Here is a 23,529-nt window from a genome sequence, read left to right as displayed (position 1 = left end):
GGTGATGGAGTTTTGGTGGGAGGCTGCACTTCTCTACGCTGGAGAGTAGTCTATCTGATTCCTGACTTTGTGTGTTTTAGATGGTGGAAAGGCTTTGATGAATCAGTCACTTGCCACAGAATATTTTTACATTCAGGGTATTTTGTGGCTGCTCTGGTTTCCAGTTAATGATGGCCCTCTAGCTGTTCACCAATGGAGAGTTTTTCTCTGATTCCTATTGACTAGGCTGGCTGGGCAACACTGGGTTAAATGTTGTTTGACGTCAAGGGAAGATAACCTCATCTCAATTGTAGCATTTCATCTATATTTGCACCCAAGGCTGCAAGAAAGCGAATCATCTCAGCTCCAGGACATCGCTGCAGGAGTTCCTCAGGGGCTAGGAATCCTGTGGCGAGTAAGTCACCTCCTGACATTCCAAAGCCTGTCCGCCATCTATAAGACGCAACTCTGGGGTCTGATGGAATACTTTCCACTTGCCTAGCTGAGTGCAGCTCTAAAACACGGCACAATGGCACAGCGGTTAGCACTGCAGCCTCACAGCTCCAGGGACCCGGGTTCAAATCTGACCTCGGGTGACTGTGTGGAGTTTGCACTTTCTCCCCGTGTCTGTGTGGGTTTCCTCCAACAGACCAAAGATGTGCAAGTTTGGTGGATTGGCCATGCTAAATTGCCCCTCAGTGTCCAATTGTTAGGTGGGACCACAGGGATAGGGCGAGGGATTGGGCCGAGGTAGGGTGCTCTCTCGGAGCAGGGTCCGGTGCAGACTTGATGGGTCAAATGGCCTCCTTCTGCACTGTAGAGATTCTATACAAGTCTAGAGCCAAGTGCTCCTGCCAGAATCAAAACTGAGCAACCTGAGTATGTTTGCATTCACCAATAACAAGCACACCTTCCATTACCTTTTCTAAAAATATTTTTATTTGAGTTTTCAAGTACAGAAAGAAAGAAAACAAGCACACCAATAATCATCAAACAGTAACCACATCCTAACTACCCCCCTCTCTAAGTCCTAGCCCACTCATTAGGCGGCTCTGGATCCTGCCACCCCAGCAATATCCACCTCCAGGCTATCAGGGAGGCAAAGGCCAACGTGTCAGACGTTCTCCCCACTTGCACTCCCACATCCCCTGAAACTCCAAATGTTGGCACCCACTGGCTCAGAGTCACCTTCACCCCCAAAATCTTTGACATTGTCTCTGCAAAAGCTTTCCAAGCTTCTCCAGCTCCTGGCATGCCCAGAACATGTGGACGTGGTTCACCAGCCAGCCTGGGAAAACTGCCTCATCCTTGACACCGTCACGTGTCCTATTCACTACTTTTAACTGAATGAGACTTAGTCTTGCACATGACGAGGTTGAGTTAACCCTCGCAGAGTCTCACTCCCAGATCCCAGCCTTAATGGCCCCTCCCAGCTCCTCTTTGCATTTCTGTTTGACTTCCTCCACTGGTGAGCTCTCTCTTCATCAGCTCTCCATACGTAGAACATAGAACATAGAACAATACAGCGCAGTACAGGCCCTTCGGCCCACGATGTTGCACCGAAACAAAAGCCATCTAACCTACACTATACCATTATCATCCATATGTTTATCCAATAAACTTTTAAATGCCCTCAATGTTGGCGAGTTCACTACTGTAGCAGGTAGGGCATTCCACGGCCTCACTACTCTTTGCGTAAAGAACCTACCCCTGACCTCTGTCCTATATCTATTACCCCTCAGTTTAAGGCTATGTCCCCTCGTGCTAGCCATTTCCATCCGCGGGAGAAGGCTCTCACTGTCCACCCTATCTAACCCTCTGATCATTTTGTATGCCTCTATTAAGTCTCCTCTTAACCTTCTTCTCTCTAACGAAAACAACCTCAAGTCCATCAGCCTTTCCTCATAAGATTTTCCCTCCATACCAGGCAACATCCTGGTAAATCTCCTCTGCACCCGTTCCAAAGCCTCCACGTCCTTCCTATAATGCGGTGACCAGAACTGTACGCAATACTCCAAATGCGGCCGTACCAGAGTTCTGTACAGCTGCAACATGACCTCCTGACTCCGGAACTCAATCCCTCTACCAATAAAGGCCAACACTCCATAGGCCTTCTTCACCACCCTATCAACCTGGGTGGCAACTTTCAGGGATCTATGTACATGGACACCTAGATCCCTCTGCTCATCCACACTTTCAAGAACTTTTCCATTAGCCAAATATTCCACATTCCTGTTTTTCCTTCCAAAGTGAATCACCTCACACTTCTCTACATTAAACTCCATTTGCCACCTCTCAGCCCAGCACTGCAGCTTATCTATATCCCTCTGTAACCTGCTACTTCCTTCCACACTATCGACAACACCACCGACTTTAGTATCGTCTGCAAATTTACTCACCCACCCTTCTGCGCCTTCCTCTAGGTCATTGATAAAAATGACAAACAGCAACGGCCCCAGAACAGATCCTTGTGGTACTCCACTTGTGACAGAACTCCATTCTGAACATTTCCCATCAACCACCACCCTCTGTCTTCTTTCAGCTAGCCAATTTCTGATCCACATCTCTAAATCACCCTCAATCCCCAGCCTCCGTATTGTCTGCAATAGCCTACCGTGGGGAACCTTATCAAACGCTTTGCTGAAATCCATATACACCACATTAACTGCTCTACCCTCGTCTACCTGTTCAGTCACCTTCTCAAAGAACTCGATAAGGTTTGTGAGGCATGACCTACCCTTCACAAAGCCATGCTGACTATCCCTGATCATATTATTCCTTTACATGTCCGAGATCCTGCCCTCCCCATCTCGTTCTCAGATAGAATCTTATCTTGTAGCGCCGGAGGTAGCAAATTCGGAAACGAAGCCAGCTCCTTCCTGAATGCCAAAATTGCCGATATCGGAACCCATTCCCCTTCGGCAGCTGGTACTTCGCCTCCAACTCCCCTAACTCCGCAAACGTCCCTGAAGCATTCTATCCCCGCCCTCTCCCACACCCTAAACATGGTATGTAATCCGGCTGGGACAAACCTATGATTGCCCCAAATTAGTGCCCACAGTGACAGCCTTCCATCTTGAAATGCTGTTGGCATTGGTTCCATACCCTCAATGCCGATACCACTACATGTCTTGAGAGTACTTAGCCGGTGAGAATGGAAGAGCAACAATGCCCTCAAACCCAATTTGGTAACCCTCCATCTACCTCTATCCAGAGACACCCTCCTAGTCCGAGGTTCTTTACCCGTCCATGCGAACTCATCATTTTATTGATCCTACTGAATAAAGATTTGGGCACAAATATCGGGAGGTTCTGTCAGACTAACAGAAACCTTGGCAACGCCGTCATCTTTACCGTCTGGACCCTTACAGCTAACAATAAGGTTAAAACATTCCACCTCCTTAGTCCTCCTTCATCTCCTCCACCAAATTTGCCAGATTTTAACTTCTGCAACTGGGCCTGATCATGTGCCACTTGTATTCACAGGTTTCGGAAGCTCCCTCCCACAAGCGGAACAGCAGTTTTTCCAAGCCCTGCCCCATGCGTTGATCGGAAATACATCACTTATACACCAAAAACAAACTAAACTCCCCCAGTACCCCGATTATCCGTCAAAGCTCTCCACCAAGTTTGAAATATGCAGCAGATCGTCTGCTTACAGGCCCTCAAAATCGGCCCAACACTCAAACATATATGCCCATTCAATCCATTGACACCACTATCCCCACTTCTTGGCCTCCCATGGGCATCATAATCACATTTAACAATCTTCTAATATTAGCCAACAGCTGCCACTCTTTCACGATTCCCGTTTGGTCCTCCCCTATCACCCCTGGCACAAAGTCCGCTGTACACATTGCCAGCATCTTCATCAACAGTTTTGCGTCTACATTTAACAGTGATATCGGGCTGTATGAACCACATACCTCTGGGTCTTTGTCCTTTTGTAAGATGAACGCAATAGAAGTCTGAAGACAGCGAGGGCGGGAGCTCTCCCTCACCAACCGATTCATTGTACATCAACTAATAACGGCCCCAATTCCGAACCAAACATTTTATAAAACCCTGCTGGGAACTTGTCCGGGCCTGGGGCATTCCCCGACTGCATTTAACCCACATACCCAATTAATTTCCCTGCCCCAATCGGAGCACCCAACACCTACACCTTCCCCTCCTCAACCATCGGGAACTCCAGTTCATCCAGGAACCTCCTCGTGCCCTCATTCCCCCTGTAGCCACCTAAAGTGGCCAACTCCCGATTTAAAATGGGGAATGGCAAAGGCTGATGGGAAAATCAGCCAACGAGACAGAAACCAGCGGCTGCAGGTTTGCTGTGTATTTACCTCTGCAAAAGCCAGACAACATCGATACCACTGGTCATCAGCATAACAAAGTAGCAGCCATCTGCATACTGATGAACAATCCCCGGGAACAATAAGTAACATTTTGTACACACATAGCAAAGCAAGACTCCTCGGTGCCAGCAGGAGCCAACACAAAGGAGGTGAACGAGCACCTCAAGAGCGGCCATCGATCAGGGAACCGCTCCAGTATTGGAGAAAATCGAACCACGCGATTGGGACAAAGTCCAATCACTTGGGATCAGGTACAGGGTCCGCCCCGAAAGGCGGGAAGCCCCTGGGGACCATAAGAGTTAAGCCCCAAGTTCAAATCAGTCTCTCTTCAGCTCTCTTCACCGCTCTCTTCCTGCCAGGGTCACCCAGCAAAAGGAACCAACATTGACCGTGACCGGCGCAGTGACTCCAGTGATCATCGAAACCAGTAAGTCTTAATTCAACGCTCGCTACGAGATAGGCGCTCCTAGCTACCAATCCGTACCAACTTCGAATCCCGCAGACTCAGAACCCGAACGAAAGGCCATTTGTTCCCCTGACCTGGTGGGCCAGTCCAAAGTTAAGTATAGGCCTGTTAGTTGTAGAAGTAGCTTAGAGGTAGAATTTGTGCATGAGTAGCGATTACTGTGTATAATAAATGTGCTTTGATTTAAATCTTACTAATCGGTGTATTGGATTATTGATCATTACTCGGACTTGAACCTCGTGGCGGTATCATAAAGATACCTGGCGACTCGAGAGCAAAGGTAATAAAACAGAGCAATTGAACCAAGGAGAAAATTAGCAACACCCCCGGGCTCCAAACCCTACAATTATGAGTAAAAAGCCTCAAATACTCTATTGATCTCACCCGACTCAGTAACCACCATGCCCTCCCCGGTCCCTCTTGTGCCTAATCTCCCTTGCCGCCTGCCTCCTTGACTGATCTGCACGCATCCTGCTGGCCTTTTCCCCATGCTCATTCATCGTCCCCTAACCTAGGGCAGTTACCCCACTACCTTCCCTGTCAACATAAGCTCAAATTCCATTTGGAGCTTCTTCCTTAAGTGCCTCCTCAGGGGCCGCTGATCCACAGCTAAGATGGCCTCCACCGACCTCTGCCTCTCCAACTACTCCCCCTTCTCCCTCTGCCCCGGATCAAAATGAACTCTCCCTTAATCACAGACTTCTACACCATGGAGGCGGAGACCTCAACCATCTTATGCTCACATAGATTTGGATAGCCATCCCTATCTTCTCACAAATCCTCTTGCGGCTGCTGGGAGCCCTTCTTTCCATCCGTAATTCCACCCAATGCGCAGCCATGTAGTCGGACACACGATCACCGAATATTGTTTTAAAATAATTTTTATTCAAAATTTTTCACAGATTATCACAACAGAAAAATAGAAAGCCCCCCTTTACGCAAATAATAAAACAACAACAAAAGTGCATAAATTAATAAATAAACGTTAAACAGTAAACAATAGTGCATCCCCTACCAGGCATGAACTTACCCCCCTCCTCCCCGGGTTGCAGCTGCTGCTGACCATCTCCTCACGCTCCACCAGGAGAACCGCATGAAGAACTCTTGCACAGATCTCCTTAAGGCAAATTTCACCTTCTCCAATTTAATAAACCCTGCCATGTCATTAATACAGGATTCCACACTTGGGGGCCTCGCATCCTTCCACTGAAGCAGAATCCTTCACCGGGCTACTAGGGACGCAAAGGCCAGAATACCGGCCTCTTTTTCCTCCTGCACTCCCGGCTCGTCCGACACGCCAAATATAGTGAGCCCCCAGCTAGGCCTAACCCTGGAATTCACTACCCTTGACACCATCCTCGCTACGCCCCTCCAGAACTCCTCCAACGCTGGACATGCCCAGAACATGAGGGTGTGGTTTGCTGGGCTCCCCGAACACCTCACACATCTGTCCTCACTCCCAAAAAACCGGCTTGGCCTTGCCCCGGTCATGTGCGCCCTGTGCAGCACCTTAAATTGTATCAGGCTGAGCCTCGCGCAAGAGGAGGAAGAGTTTACCCTTCCCAGGGCATCCACCCACATACCCTCGTCGATCTCCTCCCCCACTTACCTTTTAACTCCTCCGCCGAGGCCTCCTCCTCCTCCTGCATCACCTGATAAGTTGCCGAGATCCTACCCTCTCCAACCCACACCCCTGAAAGCACCCTGTCCTGGACCCTGCGCGCCGGCAGCAGCAGAAACTCCACCACCTATCACCTAATGAACTCCCTTAGCTGCATATATCTGAAAGCATTTCCGCCGGGAGCCCGAATTTCTCCCGTCTTCCCGTCTATGAACGGGTCCCCCACCTCCTCATACCTGCCCTGTGCCAACTCAAGAACCCCCCATCCATTTTCCCCGGGACAAACCGATGGTTCTCCCATATTGGGGACCACACCGAAGCCCCCATCTCCCCCCCTGTGGTGTCTCCATTGCCCCCAGATTTTGAGGGTGGCCGCTACCACCGGGCTCATGGTGTACCTCTTCGGAGGAAGCGTCAGCGGTGCCGTCACCAGCGCCTCCAGGCTCATGCCCACACAGGACACCATCTCCAGCCTCTTCCATGCCGGCCCCTCCCCCTCCATTACACACTTACGTATCATCGCCACGTTGGCAGCCCAATAGTACCCACAAGTTTGGCAATGCTGACCCCCCTGTCCCTGCTCCGCTCCAAGAACACCCTTCTCACCCTCAGGGTCTTCTTCGCCCATACAAACCCCATAATACTCCTATTAACCCGCTTAAAGAAGGCCTTAGGGATCAGGATGAGGAGGCACTGAAACAAAAACAAAAACCTCGGGAGCACCGTCATTTTAACCGACTGCACCCTACCCGCCAGGGAGAGCGGCAGCATATCCCACCTTTTGAACTCCTCCTCCATTTGCTCCACCAGCCTTGTTACGTTGAGCTTATGCAGGGCCCCACAGCTCCTAGCCACCTGAACCCCCAGGTATCTAAAACTTCTTTCTGCCCTTTTTAGCAGAAGCTCACCAATCCCCCTTTCCTGGTCTTCCGGGTGCACCACGAACAGCTCGCTCTTCCCCATGTTGAGCTTATACCCGGAGAAATTCCCAAACTCCCTAAGGATCCACATTACCTCCGGCATTCCCCCACCGGGTCCGCCACATACAATAGCAGATTGTCTGCATACAACGATACCAGGTGTTCCTACCCCCGCCGCACTAACCCCCTCCAGCTCCTAGACTCCTTCAAATCCATGGCCAGGAGCTCAATCGCCAGCGCAAAGAGCAGGGGGGGATAGAGGTCACCCCTGCCTCGTCCCTCGGTATAGCCGGAAATATTCCGACCTCCTCCTGTTCATGGCCACACTCGCCACCGGGGCCTCGTACAGCAACGTCACCCAGCTGACGAACCCCTCCCCGAACCCAAACCTCCTCAACACCTCCCACAAGTACCCCCACTCCACCCCCACCCTGACCTCCTCTAGACTCCAGCTCCCCCTTGGCCATTCCAGCAGCAACCCGGGTCCCTCCCCCCGCCCCCCACCCTGACCTCCTCTAGACTCCAGCTCCCCCTTGGCCATTCCAGCAGCAACCCGGGTCCCTCCCCCCGCCCCCCACCAGCTAGGTCTCCCCCTCGCAGAATTGCTCCCCCCATTGCACTCCCGTGAGTCAGCCGACTCCTGCTGACCCCGACAATCACTGAATATTACAACCCCGCCAGCCCTGCCAATAACATATTGTGCTGCATGAAAAAAATCAATCCAGGAATACACCCGGTGGACATGCAAATTAAAACGAAAGGTCCTTCGCACTGGGCCTCCCAAACCGCCACAGGTCCACCTCACCCACTGCTCCATAAACCCCAACAGTTCCTTTTCCATCACCAACATCTTCAGGGACCTAGGACACGACTGATCCAACACTGTATTAAAATCCACTCCCCCATAATCAGCCGATGTGTGTCCAAATCATCCCAATTTGAGGTGTATATATTCACCATCACAAACATGCCCCAGGGTCCGTCACTATATTCCCCGCCGCAAAAGCCACCCTCTTAACCTACACTGCTACCCCTCTCAACTTCATGTCCAACCCCAAATGAAATACCTGTCCCATACAACCTTGCCTGATCCACTATCTTCGAATGGGTCTCTTGCAAGAACACGAGGTCTGCTTTCAGACTCTTCAAATGAGCAGACACGTGACCTCTTAATCAGCCCATTTAACCCAATGTTCCAAAAGTTCAGCCGAATTAGGGCGCCCTCTCCCCAATCAGCCATAACCCCTCAATGGGTTCCTCCAGGTATATGCCTTGCACACCTCCAGGGCCTCCCCAAAATGACACTATCTTCCCCTAACGAACTGTGCCACACCAACTCCATCTACGTCAGCTGCCCACCCCTCCCAAGCAGCAACCTGCCCTCCCAGCCACAAAGAAAGTAAACCATCCCGACCCAAATCCCCCTCCCAACTCTACACCCATTTTGCTTCCGTTAACTAGCCAACTTGTTAGCAGCATGACCCCCCACCCGAGGCAATCGCTTCCTCCATCCCCAAGTGCCAATCCACCCCCTCTGCCTAACCCGGTCTTTGTGCTCTCCCACATTCCTACATCACCCCTCTCTACCCCCTGCATTCCCAGCAAACACCCGTCATTCGGATACGCTAATTTTAACATAGAACCAATTGATCACAGTAAACAGTGCCCTTCCCTCGCTGAGCACACCACCAATCCATCCATTTCACAGGTGAACCCATCCACTCAATTGTTCTCACAAGTCCCCCAGTCCCTTAGAAACCTACTCACCTCCTCCGGCCTATCAATATAGTGCTCTTGCCACTCGTGTGACCCAAACAAGCCAGGTAGAGCACCCAAACTGCACTTTGTTCCTGAATGGGGCCACTTTGACACTATTGAACCCAGCCAATCTTTAGGCCAACTCCATGCCCAGGTCCTGGTAAATCCAGTGTGACCTTCCCAGGAACACTCGCTCGTCTCCTTTACCCAGCCATCAGTGCAGCCGCACAATGATGAACCTAGGCAACTCCCGCTTTCGGCTTCCTCCTCCTCACCGATCCACTTCGGTAGGTCAAAGACCCCCTACCACCATCTCAAATATCCTCACCAGTTTGATTCTCTCTGATGAAGTGGAGAATATACTGAGATGACATTATAATCACAAAGACTGTGCCGTGTACATTCCTAATGTCCTCTTCATTCACCTGAGGAAGGAGCAGCGCTCCGAAAGCTAGTGACATCGAAACAAACCTGTTAGACTTTAACCTGGTGTTGTAAGACTTCGTACTGCATTCCTAATGTCATCCAAGAGGGTAAATTGACAAGGTCATCTAGGTTTTTCTCCCTTTCTGCATGGATCTCACCCCCTACCCCCAAAGCTGTGGAAGCTTGGTGGATTGGCTATGCTAATTTGCCCCATAATTGGGGGGAAAAGATGTGCACGTTCACAGTGTCTGTGTGCGTTTCCTCCCAGTCCAAAGATAGGGGGGTTAGGTGGACAGGCTATGCTAAATTGCCCTTAGTGTCCAAAAAGATAAGTCCCACCTTAAGCAAGTGCTCTTTCCAAGGGCCAGTGCAGACTGGATGGGCCGAATGGCCTCCTTCTGCTACTGAGCCACTCTGGTTAATGGACATTGACATTTCCACACGTCAGTAGCCTTACAACCCTCAGTGCCGCCAAGTAATTTTTAATATAGAGAGGCATTGATCACCACCCATGGGAGAGCATTAGATTTCCTTATCACAATTCAACAAGACCCTCCCATAAGTACATAGAAACAAGAGGATTAGCTTCATTATAGCTCATCTATAACCAAACACTCATCAAATCCTCTTTGGAGAACAGAAGACTCTGGCCATTAAACTTAAAATTGGCCCAACATTAGTTGATGAGCTCCTGACTTCCATGTGTTTTGTACACCTGAAAAGTCTAGCAGCTCTCATTAAGGCTATGCATCCTAGCTTCCCCATCAACAAAAATCCACTCCATTGTCAGCGTTAATCAAATCACCCCTCAAGCACAATGCTAACTGTGCCTGCCAGTCTGGAGGATAAATTTCCCCTGCAGTTAGTGGCCTGCTGAGAGTTCAGTATTTAATTTGTAAAACAATTAGATGTTTGTAATTCAGAAATGTCCATGTATTGTTTCAATAACCCACAAGGAGAACTTGGATATCAGTTTGCCACTGATCATTAAGCTTAATAGATGTGCAGTGCAGTTTGAAGAACCAAGATGGATTCTCATTCAATTCTAAAATAAGGGAGGGCTAATGTGCCAACACAGGACTAATTGAAGATCAAGGCAGAGACTTTTAAAAATGAACTCCAAAACGTTTTATTACAGTTAAGAGGACAAACAACATAGTCCCAAAAATAGCAAAAATGACATTATGAAAAAAGCCTGGTCCCGATTCGCAGTCAGCAGCTACTTGAGAAAACGCTTAACAACAAATCCTCAAGCAGACAAGAAAATAAAAGTCCCATGATCGTGCAAACTCTTTGGTAGAGACTTAAAATGTTTTATTCCTATCAGAATTACAAAGCGAATGCGCAGAGTGGACGGGGCAAAGCCCTAAACCAGCTCCAAGAAAAAAAAATCAAATTCATGGCTCCCCGCAAGAGATTAACTCCAGGATGTCACACTCGAGGCAGATACTGGGTTTCGAAACTAGCTCCCAGCGTCCCGAGTCTGTATTTATAATAACCGATATGCAAATGAAGGATACAAGATGGAGCCGATTCCTATTGGACAGCCAACAAACTACAAGCAGCCAATCAGAAACTAGAGAGCTGCACAAAGCCAAGCCATGTGCGTGAGAAAGTCCGTCTTGGACGCCGACCCTGGAAGGGCCGTCTAACCCCCGAAACCGTAGAGAGTGCGGCCCTGCCGTTTCAAAGCGTAAACCACATCCATGGCGGTCACCGTCTTCCTCTTGGCGTGCTCGGTGTAGGTGACCGCGTCCCGGATCACATTCTCCAGGAAGACTTTCAGGACGCCGCGGGTCTCCTCGTAGATGAGGCCGGAGATGCGCTTGACGCCGCCTCGCCGGGCCAGCCTGCGGATAGCCGGCTTGGTGATCCCCTGGATGTTATCGCGGAGCACTTTCCGGTGGCGCTTGGCTCCTCCTTTCCCCAACCCCTTGCCGCCTTTGCCACGTCCCGACATCCTGCACGATCACACCCACCACCTCAGCAACTCCGGGCGGACTAAGCTACAGGCTCTTTGTCCCCAGATCAGATGTGCAGTCGAAGCGGACCTGGGGGTAATCAGCGGTGACGTCAGCGCCGACCACGTGCCCCGCGCCTCTTTCCTCCCCCCCCCCCCCATGTATCAATGTATCCGGAAGTCAGCCGGGCTGATCAGTTTCACCATTCACTTCGGGGGTTGTTTCCAGTCTCAGAAACGGGGCTGTCGTCAAGAATAACGCAAGCCCGAGGGCAGAGAGATTTGTGATTGGCTGGTCTGGCGCAGGTTGGTCACTTTTAACTCATGTGTGTGAAGAGGGAGCAAGAAGAAACTATCCGGTGGCTTACCGGAGGCCACAGGTTTCAGGTGAATGAGGAAAGGGGCAAAGGTGGCGATCACAATACTTGGAGACACCGGATGAATGCACTGTGTGAAATGGCGATTGAAATAGATTCAAGAGGGAAGTGAATAAATACTCCAGAAGAGAAAATTGGGGAGGGGGAGACCTTTTCAAATAAGTAGTACAGGCATGATGGGGAAATAGCCGCGCTGTAAATTTCTCTTAGTCTTGTATAATATGTATAAGACAGGGGCTAACAGAGTTATGTTGTTTATGCTGCACACACACCTCTTTCTGCCCTTGTTATCTAACCAATTTATCCCACTATTAATTTATCTGGGCTTCCCATAACTACATCTATACTATTTATCTCAGCTATTCCTTGTGGTAGTGAGTTCCATATTCAAACCACTTGCTGGGTAAAGGATTTTCCCCCCTGAATTCCCTATTTGATTCATTAATGACCACCTTGCAGCTGGTTCTAGTCGCTCCCACATATGGAAACCTCTCTCTATGTCTACTCTATTATAGTCTAATTCTGTGCTAGGAACTGCATTAACTAAGCACAGGTAGGGTGGCACAGTACAATCGAACATTACAGCGCAGTACAGGCCCTTCAGCCCTCGATGTTGCGCTGACCTGTGAAACCAATCTAAAGCCCATCACTATTCCATTATCATCCATATGTTTATCTAATGACCATTTAAATGCCCCTAATGTTGGCGAGTCCACTACTGTTGCAGACAGGGCATTCCACACACTTACTACTCTCTGGGTAAAGAACCTACCTCTGACATCTGTCCTATTTCTATATCCCCTCAATTTAAAGCTATGGCCCCTCGTGCTAGCCATCACCATCCGAGGAAAAAGGCTCTCACTATCCAGCCTATCTAATCCTCTGATCATCTTGCATGCCTCTATTAAAAGTCACCTCTTAACCTTCTCTCTAACGAAAACAGCCTCAAGTCCCTCAGCCTTTCCTCATAAAATCTTCCCTCCATACCAGGCAACATCCTGGTAAATCTCCTCTGCACCCCCTCAAATGTCTCCACATCCTTCCTATAATGCGGCGACCAGAACTGCACGCAATACTCCAAATGCGGCCGCACTAGAGTTTTGTACCGCTGCAACATGACCTCATGGCTCCGAAACTCAATCCCTCTACCAATAAAAGCTAACACACCGTACGCCTTCTTAACAACCCTATCAACCTGGGTGGCAACTTTCAGGGATCTATGTACATGGACACTGAGATCGCTCTGCTCATCCACACTACCAAGAATCTTACCATTAGCCCAGTACTCTGTATTCCTGTTACTCCTTCCAAAATGAATCACCTCACACTTTTCTGCATTAAATTCCATTTGTCACTTCTCAGCACAGCCCTGCAGCTTATCTATGTCCCTCTGTAACTTGTAACATCCTTCCGCACTGTCCACAACTGCACCGACTTTAGTGTCAGCCGTAAATTTACTCACCCATCCTTCTACGCTTTCCTCCAGGTCATTTATAAAAATAACAAACAGCAGTGGCCCCAAAGCAGAGCCTTGTGGTACACCACTAGTAACTGGACTCCAGTCTGAACATTTCCCATCAACCACCACCCTTTGTCTTCTTACAGCTAGCCAATTTCTGATCCAAACTGCTAAATCACCCTTAATCCCATGCCTCCGTATTTTCTGCAATAGCCTACCGTGAGGAACCTTATCAAATGCTTTACTGAAATCCATATACACCACATCAACTGCTTTATCCTCGTCCATCTGTTTGGTCACCTTCTCAAAGAACTCTAAGGTTTGTGAGGCACAACCTACCCTTCACAAAACCGTGTTGATTATCCCTAATCAAATTATTCCTTTCTAGATGATTATAAATCCTCTCCTTGAATCCTTTCCAAGACTTTGCCCCTGCCCACAACAGAAGTAAGGCTCACTGGTCTATAGTTACCGGGGTTGTCTCTACTCCCCTTCTTGAACAAGGGGACAACATTTGCTATCCCCCAGTCTTCTGGCACTATTCCTGTAGACAATGACAACAATGGGCAGCACGGTAGCATTGTGGATAGCACAATTGCTTCACAGCTCCAGGGTCCCAGGTTTGATTCCGGCTTGGGTCACTGTCTGTGCGGAGTCTGCACATCCTCCCCGTGTGTGCGTGGGTTTCCTCTGGGTGCTCCGGTTTCCTCCCACAGTTTAAAGATGTGCAGGTTAGGTGGATTGGGCATGATAAATTGCCCTTAGTGTCCAAAATTGCCCTTAGTGTTGGTTGGGGTTACTGGGTTATGGGGATAGGTGGAGGTGTCGACCTTGGGTGGGGTGCTTTTTCCAAGAGCTGGTGCAGACTCGATGGGCCGAATGGCCTCCTTCTGCACTGAAAATTCTATGAAAACTATAAAGATCAAAGCTAAAGGCTCTGCAATCTCCTCCTTAGCTTCCCAGAGAATCCTAGGATAAATCCCTTCTGGCCCAGGGGATTTATCTATTTTCACACTTTCCAGAATTGCTAACACCTCCTCCTTATGAACTTCAATCCTGTCTAATCTAATAGCCTGAATCTCAGTATTCTCCTTGACAACATTGTCTTTTTCCTGTGTGAATACTGACAAAAAATATTCATTTAGCGCCTCTCCTATCTCCTCTGACTCGACGCACAACTTCCCACTACTGTCCTTGACTGGCTCTACTCTTACCCTAGTCATTCTTTTATTCCTGACATACCTATAGAAAGCTTTAGGGTTTTCCTGGATCCTACCTGCCAAGGACTTCTCATGTCCCCTCCTGGCTCTTCTTTGCTCTCTCTTTAGGTCCTTCCTGGCGAACTTGTAACTCTCAAGCGCCTTAACTGAACCTTCACGTCTCATCTTTACATAAGCCTCCTTCCTCTTGACAAGTGATTCAACTACTTTAGTAAACCATGGTTCCCTTGCTCGACCACTTCCTCCCTGCCTGACAGGTACATACTTATCAAGGACACGCAGTAGCTGTTCCTTGAACAAGCTCCACATTTCAATTGTGCCCACCCCCTGCAGTTTCCTTCCCCATCCTATGCATCCTAAGTCTTGCCTAATCGCATCATAATTGCCTTTCCCCCAGCTATAACTCTTGCCCTGCGGTATATACCTATCCCTTTCCATCGCTAAAGTAAACGTAACCGAATTGTGGTCACTATCACCAAAGTGCTCACCTACCTCCAAATCTAACACCTGGCCTGTTTCATTACCCAATACCAAATCTAATGTGGCCTCACCTCTTGTTGGCCTATCTACATACTGTGCCAGGAAACCCTCCTGCACACATTAGACAAAAACTGACCCATCTAACGTACTCGAACTATAGTGTTTCCAGTCAATATTTGGAAAGTTAAAGTCCCCCATAACAACTACTTTCGCTCCTATCCAGAATCATCTTTGCAATCCTTTCCTTACATCTCTGGAACTTTTTGGAGGCCTTTAGAAAACTCCCAACAGAGCGACCTCTCCTTTCCTGTTCCTAACCTCAGCCCATACTACCTCAGTAGATGAATCCTCATCAAACGTCCTTTCTGCCACCGTAATACTGTCTTTGACTCACAATGCACACCTCCCCCTCTTTTACCACCTTCTCTGAGCTTATTGAAACATCTAAACCCCGGAACCTGCAACAACCATTCCTGTTCCTGCCCTATCCATGTCTCTGAAATGGCCACAACATCGAAGTCCCAGGTACCAACACATGCTGCAAGTTCACCCACCTTATTCCGGATGCTCCTGGCGTTGAAGTAGACACACTTCAAACCACCTTCCTGCCTGCCGGTACACTCCTGCGACCTTGAAACTTTACTCATGACCTCACTACTCTCAACCTCCTGTACACTGGAGCTACAATTCAGGTTCCCATCCCCCTGCTGAATTAGTTTAAACCCTCCCGAAGAGCATTAGCAAATTTCCGTCCCAGGATATTGGTACCCCTCTGGTTCAGGTGTAGACCATCCCGCTTGTAGAGGTCCCACCTACCCCAGAATGAGCCCTAATTATCCAGGTATCTGAATCCCTCCCTCCTGCACCATCCCTGGTTAGCACTGTTGCCTCATGGTGGCGAGGACATGGGTTTGATTCCGTCCCCGGGCCACTGTGTGGAGTTTGCACATTCTGCCCCTGTGCAGGATGCCGCTAAAAAATTGCTCTTAATGGAATAAAAAATAACTAAATATGCACAGACGAGTTCCCATCTGACTCTCCTGGCGGACTGGCAGCTAATTCGTCTACCTGCTCTCAGCTGACGGGTTTGAAGGTCCCGCCGCCATATTTAAATATGATTCCATCACACTCCTATCACTTTCTCCAGTCCACTTATCTTTACCAGCCCATGAAGGATGTCAGCAGCCTAGAGGGAAAAGGCTCATAGCCACAAAGAAGTATGTTTCTTAATCCAACCACCCTTCTTCCCCGCTAAGCCTATTATCTGCAAGGTGCCCATGCCCCACTTGGATCTCTATCCACTGCAAGTGGAATCTTCATTCATCTGCTTACAGTAACCATGGCATCTCTTTGACACTCTTCAGTGAGCTTTTCATGCAGCCTTATCGGGGTCAAGCTTCCCTCCCCTCGTCCTTCCTTCTGCTTTCCATTGTTTCTCGTCTTCATCCACCTCTGTGCACCTCTACTTGCCATCCCGAACCCCTTGGTCTGCCTGCTCCTTGCACAGCCCTCTTGCCACATTGCCTTGTCTTTTTTAGGCCACACCTCTTTCCCCCCTCTCTCTCTCTCTCTCTCTCTCTCTCTCTCTCTGTTCATACTCCACCCCCATTGAACTTTGGATGTTTGTTGTAATGGCTGCATGAGTGCCACAACACAGTCCTGTCCAGATAAACACTGCTGTGTTCTACAAGGAGCAAGGAGACCCCCTGGCTTTCACAACCCAAGGCACTGTACTAATCCGACTCAGTGGGTCCAGCAACACGATGCTGAACTGGTATTCATGGACAGCATGGAAATGGAGGGTAGGAACCGGTCTGTCCCGACAGAGTGGTGAGCAGCACATCAGGAGCAGTGCAGCATTATGGCAGAAAGTTGTGGCGCTCACCCCAAAGTCTCTGGTAAACTGAGGGCCATCTTTAGCAACCTGGTTTGATGCCGACTCCCGCTGGCATGACACATGATTGAAGGCCTGATGGGGTGCCGGCAGGCAGCTCTTTTAATGAGCATTCATGAGATGCAAATGAATGCAAATTGAGTTTGTGCCACCTGCCAACGGGAAGAGTAACTCGCCATTGGGAGAATGGCAATGTAATTTTACACCGACAGGGTTCTGACTTTCCCACCAGATTCGCTGTGCCCATCTGCCATTGATTCCACCTCCAAACCAGCCACGGGCTGGTTGGGGGAATTCCACCCATTAACTATTAAAAAGGTTACAATTCAGAAAGATAAAAAGCAAAATATCAATTAACAGTAATTAGCAGTAGTTAACAGTAAGAGAAGAAAACTTAACTTTAACAATTGAACTGATGTCTCACCACCCTTCTTAGATGTGAAGTCAAGGCTCCAAAAATGTGGATAACAAGTTAAGGCCTAAAGATGGCTTCTAGAGACACTTGTGGTAGTCTCTAAAGATGCTGAAAGCCCACCTTAGTCAGTTGTTGGAAAATAGCCAATTGGTCTATAATTTGTGAATTAGTATTCAGCTAATTTGACTAATTACGCACATTGTCTTAACTTGAAGACGGTGTGTGTAATTAACCTCAGACAATGGCTTCTTTTAAGATACATCTCTTCTCTTTTGAGTTGCCCATGTGTTGCAAAATAATCGTTTATAATTTTTAAAGTTGTATTTTATTCCAAACATGTGGAAAAAAACTGCAACGTATACAAAAACACACTCCACAAACTGACAGTCCACAGTTTGTACAATTTTTACCCCCCGCGACGAACAGTTCCTCAAACATCATCATGAACAACCCCCACTGTGTCTCGAAGCCTTCCGCTGACCCCCTCAACTCAAACTTAATCTTCTTCAACTGGAGAAAGTCATTCACGTTCCCCAGCCAGGCCGCCACCCTGGCAGCGTATCCACTCCAAGTTAGCACGATCCTCCACCAGGCAATTAGAGAGGCGAAGGCCACAACATCGGCTCCCTTCTCCTCCAGCAGCCCTGGCACTCCGATACCCCAAAGATCGCCACCATTGGGTCCAGCCTGAGCTCCACTTCCACAATCTTAGAGAGCAACCCAAACACCGCATCCCAGGACAACATGGTGGCACAGTGGTTAGCACTGCTACCTCACGGCGCAGAGGTCTCAGGTTCCCGGCCCCGGGTCACTGTCCGTGTGGAATTTGCACATTCTCCCCGTGTTTTTGTGGGTTTCACCCCCACAACCCAAAAGATGTGCGGGGTAGGTGGATTGGCCAAACTAACCTACCCCATAATTGGGAAAAAATGAATTGGGTACTCTAAATTTATTTTAAAAAAACACCACATCCCAGATCTCTTCAGCTCCTCGCAACCCCAGAACATGTGCGCATGATTCTCCAGCCCTCGCCCGCACTTCTCACACTCGTCGGCCACCCTCTGGAAGAACCCACTCGCCCGGGTCATGTGTACCCTGGATGCCACCTTGAACTGAATCAAGCTCATCCTCGCCCAGGAGGAGGTTGAACTCACCTCACACATCGCCTCGCACTACATCCCCAGCCTATCTCCACCCCCCCCAAGCCCTCCTCCCATTTGTTCTTGATCATCACCACCTGATCCCCCAACCACCCGTTTACATCTCCAATCCTGCCCTCTCCCAACTCATCCGGGGGCAGCAGTTGCTCCAGGAGGATGTACTCGGGCAACCTAGGAAATGCCCTCCACTCTTTTCGTGCAAATTCCCTCACCTGCATATATCTAAATTCACTCCCCCGCGATAACGCAACCCTCTTCCGCAACTCATCCAGACCTGCAAACTTCCCTCCCAAGTACAAGTCCCTGCCATCCACCTCCCCGGCTTAAACCTCTGGTTCCCGCTCAGAGGTGTCAACACCAACATCCCCTCCAACTTAAAGTGTCTCCGCAGCTGATTCCACACACAGATCGTCCACTGTACCTTTTTTTTTAAATTCAGAGAAGACAATTATTTTTTAAGGGGCAATTTAGCGTAGCCAATCCACCTAACCTGCATATCCTTGGGTTGTGGGGTGAAACCCAAGCAGACACGGGGCGAATGTGCAAACTCCACAAGGACAGTGAGCCGGGTTGAACCCGGGTCCTCAGTGCCATAGGCAGCAGTCTAACCACTGCGCCACTGCGCCACCCACCATCGACTGTACCACTGGGCTCGCCATATACTTCCTCGGAGCTAGTGGAAGTGGAGCCATCCCACAGCCCTCAGACTGGAATTCTGTTGTTTATAATTGAGACAGCTTGAATAAAGGCCTATTCATTCCTTCCGTCAAGGTTACCAAAAGGTCCAAGATTCATGTTTTCTTTCCAGCCTGTCTGGGATGGCAATAGCTTACAATTCTCATAACTTTCCATAATTGTATTTAAATTAACTGTGAAGAATTTATAATTATAAAAATTATTAACTTTTCCTGTTACATGTTATATTACCAGCCTTGCTAATACATATCTATTAATTAACTATTTATTCTTTAATTGTCTCACAGTTTACGCTGTCTATTTGACTAATCTGCCTGGTTTCCAATTATGCAGTAATGGGTGTAGTTTTTAAAAATGCTTTTAGATTTCTGACTATGTCACATTATTTTGCTAAGTAATATATTGATTCAGATTACAAAATGATTTAAACTACCAACAATAGGAACATACAAATTAATAATAGTAATCTATATTAGTGTCACAAGTAGGCTCACGTTAACACTACAATGATGTTACTGTGAAAATCCCCGAGTCACCACACTCCGGCACCTGTTCGGGACACTGAAGGAGAATTCAGAACGTTTAATTCACCTAACCGGCGCGTCTTTGGACTGTGGAAGGAAACCGGAGCACCCGGAGGAAACCCACACAGACACCGGGAGAACGTGCAGACTCCGCACAAACAATGACCCAAGCCAGGGATCTAACCCAGGTCCCTGACACTGTGAAGCAACAGTGCGAACCGCAGGACATTTGGCCCCTCGAGCCTGCTCTGCTATTCACTATGGTCACTTCTCTACTGATGTGGCTTCTACTCCACTTTCCCTCACCCTGCAGGTGTTAGGAGGGCTAGGAGGGGTCATGAAAAGTCCTTGGCAAGTCGGATTAAGGTGAATTCCAAAGCTTTTTATTCATATGCAAAAAGCAAGAGGGTGGCCAGCGAAAGGATTGGACCACATAAGGACAATGGGGGGAATCTATGTGTTGAGCCAGAGCAAATGGGCAAGGTACAAAATGAATACTTTGCATCAGTGTTCATTAAAGAAAGGGACTTTGTGAAAGTTGATTATTGGGTACGGTGTGTGGACAGTCTGGATCATGTTAACATCGAAAAGGAGGAGGTATTGGGTCTTTTAAAATATATTATGGTACATAAGTCTCCTGGGCCAAATGGGATTTACCCCAGAATACTGAGGGAAGCAAGGGAGGAAATTGCTGGGGCCTTGACTGACATCTTTGTATCCTCATTGGCTACAGGTGAGATCCCAGAGGACTGGATAATAGCTAATGTGGTACCGCTGTTTAAGAAAGGTAGCAGGGATAATCCTTGAAACTATAGGCCGGTGAGCCTCACGTTGGTGAGAGGTAAATTATTGGAGAGAATTCTCAGAGACAGGGTTTATACCCATTTGGATTTATACCCAAATGGACTCCTAAGCGATAGACAGCATGGTTTTGTGAAGGTGAGATCGTGCCTCACTAACGTGATCAAGTTTTTTGAGGAGGTGACAAAGATGATTGACGAGGAGAGGGCGGAAATGTTGTTTCATGGACTCCAGTAAAGCCTTTGAAAAGGTGCCTCATGGCAGACTGGTACAAAAGGTGAAGTCACACGGGATCAGAGGTGAGGTGGGAAGATGGATACAGAACTGGCTCAGTCACAGAAGGCAAAGGGTAGCAGTAGAAGGGTGATTTTCTGAATGGAAGGTTGTGACTGGTGGTGTTCCACAGGGATTGGTGCTGGGCCTCTGTTGTTTGTGGTGTACATAAACGATTTGTAGAAAAATGGTGGGTCTGATTAGTAAGTTTGTGGATGACACCAAGATTGGTGGAGTGGCAGATAGTGTTGAGGATTGTCAGAAGATACAGCAGGACATAGATCGGTTGGAGACTTGGGCAGAGAAATGGTAGACGGAGTTTAATCCGGACAAATGTGAGGTAATGCATTTTGGTAGGTCTAACATAGAGGGGAAATATACCGTAAATGGCAAAATTCTTAGGAATATAGAAAGTCAGAGAGATCTGGGCGTGCAGGTCCACAGATCTTTGAAGGTGGCAACACACGTGGACAAGGTAGTCAAGAAAGCATACGGAATGCTTGCTTTCATTGGACGGGGTATCGAGTATAAAAACTGGCAAGTCATGCTATAGTTGTACAGTACCTTGATAAGGCTGCACTTGGAATATTGCACAAAATTCTGGTCGCTATGCTACCAGAAAGATGTAGAGGCTTTGGAGAGGGTGCAGAGGAGGTTTACCAGGATGTTGCCTGGTCTGGAGGGTGTTAGCTATGCGGAGAGGCTGAATAGACTTGGACTGTTTTCATTAGAAAGACGGAGGTTGAGGGGTGACCTGATAGAGGTCTACAAGATTATGAGGGACATGGATAGAGTGGATGGGCAGGCACTCTTTCCCAGGGTGGAGGGGTCAGTCACCAGGGGGCATAGGTTTAAGGTCCGTGGGGCAAAGTTTAGAGGAGATGTGCGAGGCAGGTTTTTTACTCAGGGTGGTGAGTGCCTGGAACGCACTGCCAGGGGAGGTTGTGGAAGCAGATACATTAACAGCCTTCAAAAGGCATCTTGACAAACACATGGATAGGATGGGTATAGAGGGATACGGCATGAGGAAGTGCTGAGGGTTTTGGCAAAGGTTGGTATCATGACCGTACAGGCTTGGAGGGCCGAAGGGCCTGCTCCTGTGCTGTTCTTTGTTCATCCTACATCACTTGTTAGCCAAGAATCAATCTACCACTGCCTTAAAAGTATTAATTGACCCTGCCTCCACCGCTCTCTGGGGAAGAGAGTTCCAAAGAAACCTGGGGGGGGGGGGAAGAAAATATCTGCCTTAAATGGGAGCCTGCTTATTTTTAATCTGTGTCCTCCTAGTTCTCGTCTCTCCAACAAGGGGAAATATCCTTTCAAAAATCACCCTATCAAATCCCTGTATGTTATTCCCTGGAATGGGAAATGAATTCTGCCACAAATTACGGTGGCCAGTTGAACAAGGATGAGTCGGATTAGTAATCTACTTCGTCCTGGATCTTCAATGTTTTGCTCACCATTCACAGCAGAGTGTGTAGTCCATTTACAACCAGACTGAAGCCAGGACTACAACTCCCAGGAAAGTGGCGTGACCCCGTCATTGGAGCAGAGAGAGAAAAAAACCCGAGTTCCCCAAGTTGTTTCACTCTCAAGGACTTCTCGATGTGTGACAACATGCCAGGAGCGGCAACAAGTAAGCTCTTCGAGGGAGAATGCAGTTTGCTTGCTTTTGTTTTGGTTTTTGCCGTTTCACGCACTTTATTTTCAGTGCTGTTGTTTGAGGGATCATTGATTTCAAACCGGGCTAATCATGTGGGTTAAAAGTCTGTGCAAATCTGTTTGCGAACTCCATGAGATTTCGATCATTATGTCCATCCGACTGGGTTGGGATTTTGTTCCAGAGTCCTATCTATCTGCGGGTTTAGTTGGATTAGGGTTGGAACGCACCTTTCTATCGCACTTCAGCAGTCAGTTTACCGGCATGTTGTATTGCATTTCTTAAAAGTGACTCTTGTGGAAAATTATAATGGCTTTCGGTAACTGGTCATTTCAGTGGATTTGCAATGTAACCTCCAAACGGCCTCCCTTCAAACAAGCGCTTTTTTGCATTGGAAGTATTTTGTTTATAAAAGTTCCAGAATCTCCGGATTCCTCCCAGGAAAATTAAGCTTAAAACTGGTTTTGCTGTTGAGGAATTTGTGGAAGTAAACATCAGAATTTAGAATCCATACAATCCCTACAGTGCAGCATTCAGTCTGCACCGACCCTCCGAAAGAGCACCCCAACCTCAGCCCACTCGCCCACCCTATCCTCGTAACCCCACTCGCCCACCCTATCCTCGTAACCCCACCTAACCATTGGGACACTAAAGGGCAAATTTGCATGGTAACGCAACCTAACCTACTCATCTTTGGACTGTGGGAGGAACCCGGAGAACCCGGAGGAAACCCACGCAGAGACGGGGAGAACGTGCCGATCCGCACAGAAAGTGACCCAAGGCAGGAATTAAACCCGGGTCCCTGGCGCTGTGAGGCAGCAGTGCTAACCACTGTGTGGTACACGAGTGTGTCACTGAGGCTGAAAACATGGACCACTTCTGTCACAGTTGGTACATAATTGAGTCCATGACAGATTACAGCACCATGCTTCAACTAAACTAACTGTGTAGTGGGTATGTTTGCAAGCCCCCCATCAGCCATTGTCATCTTCCGCCAAACTTCACCTTGAGGGACATGTGTGAGGAACTCATGGATTTCTTTGTCATGAAGAGCAGGAGCAGCGAATTTCAGTTAAAAGTAGATA

General features: G+C 48.4%; 2 protein-coding genes across 3 annotated transcripts in view; one reads left to right on the top strand and one right to left on the bottom strand.

The window, feature by feature from the left end:
* Nucleotides 1-10,629: 10,629 nt before the first annotated feature.
* LOC140427814 (histone H4) lies at nt 10,630-11,555 on the bottom strand. Its single transcript, XM_072513494.1, has one exon. The coding sequence runs from the start codon at nt 11,483-11,485 to the stop codon at nt 11,174-11,176; it is 312 nt and encodes a 103-aa protein (XP_072369595.1). The 5' UTR covers nt 11,486-11,555; the 3' UTR covers nt 10,630-11,173.
* Nucleotides 11,556-11,626: 71 nt separating this feature from the next.
* The window catches only part of LOC140427813 (omega-amidase NIT2-like), a 48,566-nt gene continuing 36,663 nt past the window's right edge, over nt 11,627-23,529 (top strand). Inside the window, exons 1-2 of one of the 2 annotated variants that reach the window (XM_072513492.1) lie at nt 11,627-11,791; nt 22,254-22,420. In XM_072513492.1, the coding sequence (XP_072369593.1) occupies nt 22,390-22,420 (31 nt within the window). In that variant the 5' untranslated portion in view covers nt 11,627-11,791; nt 22,254-22,389. The remainder of the gene's footprint in view (nt 11,792-22,253; nt 22,421-23,529) is intronic. The other variant, XM_072513493.1, reaches the window with a different exon arrangement.

The sequence above is a fragment of the Scyliorhinus torazame genome, chromosome 8 (assembly GCF_047496885.1).
Source record: "Scyliorhinus torazame isolate Kashiwa2021f chromosome 8, sScyTor2.1, whole genome shotgun sequence".
In the NCBI taxonomy this organism is placed as follows: domain Eukaryota; kingdom Metazoa; phylum Chordata; class Chondrichthyes; order Carcharhiniformes; family Scyliorhinidae; genus Scyliorhinus; species Scyliorhinus torazame.
The sequence above is the reverse complement of the archived record's forward strand: the minus strand, read 5'-3'. Positions and strand labels throughout refer to the sequence as shown.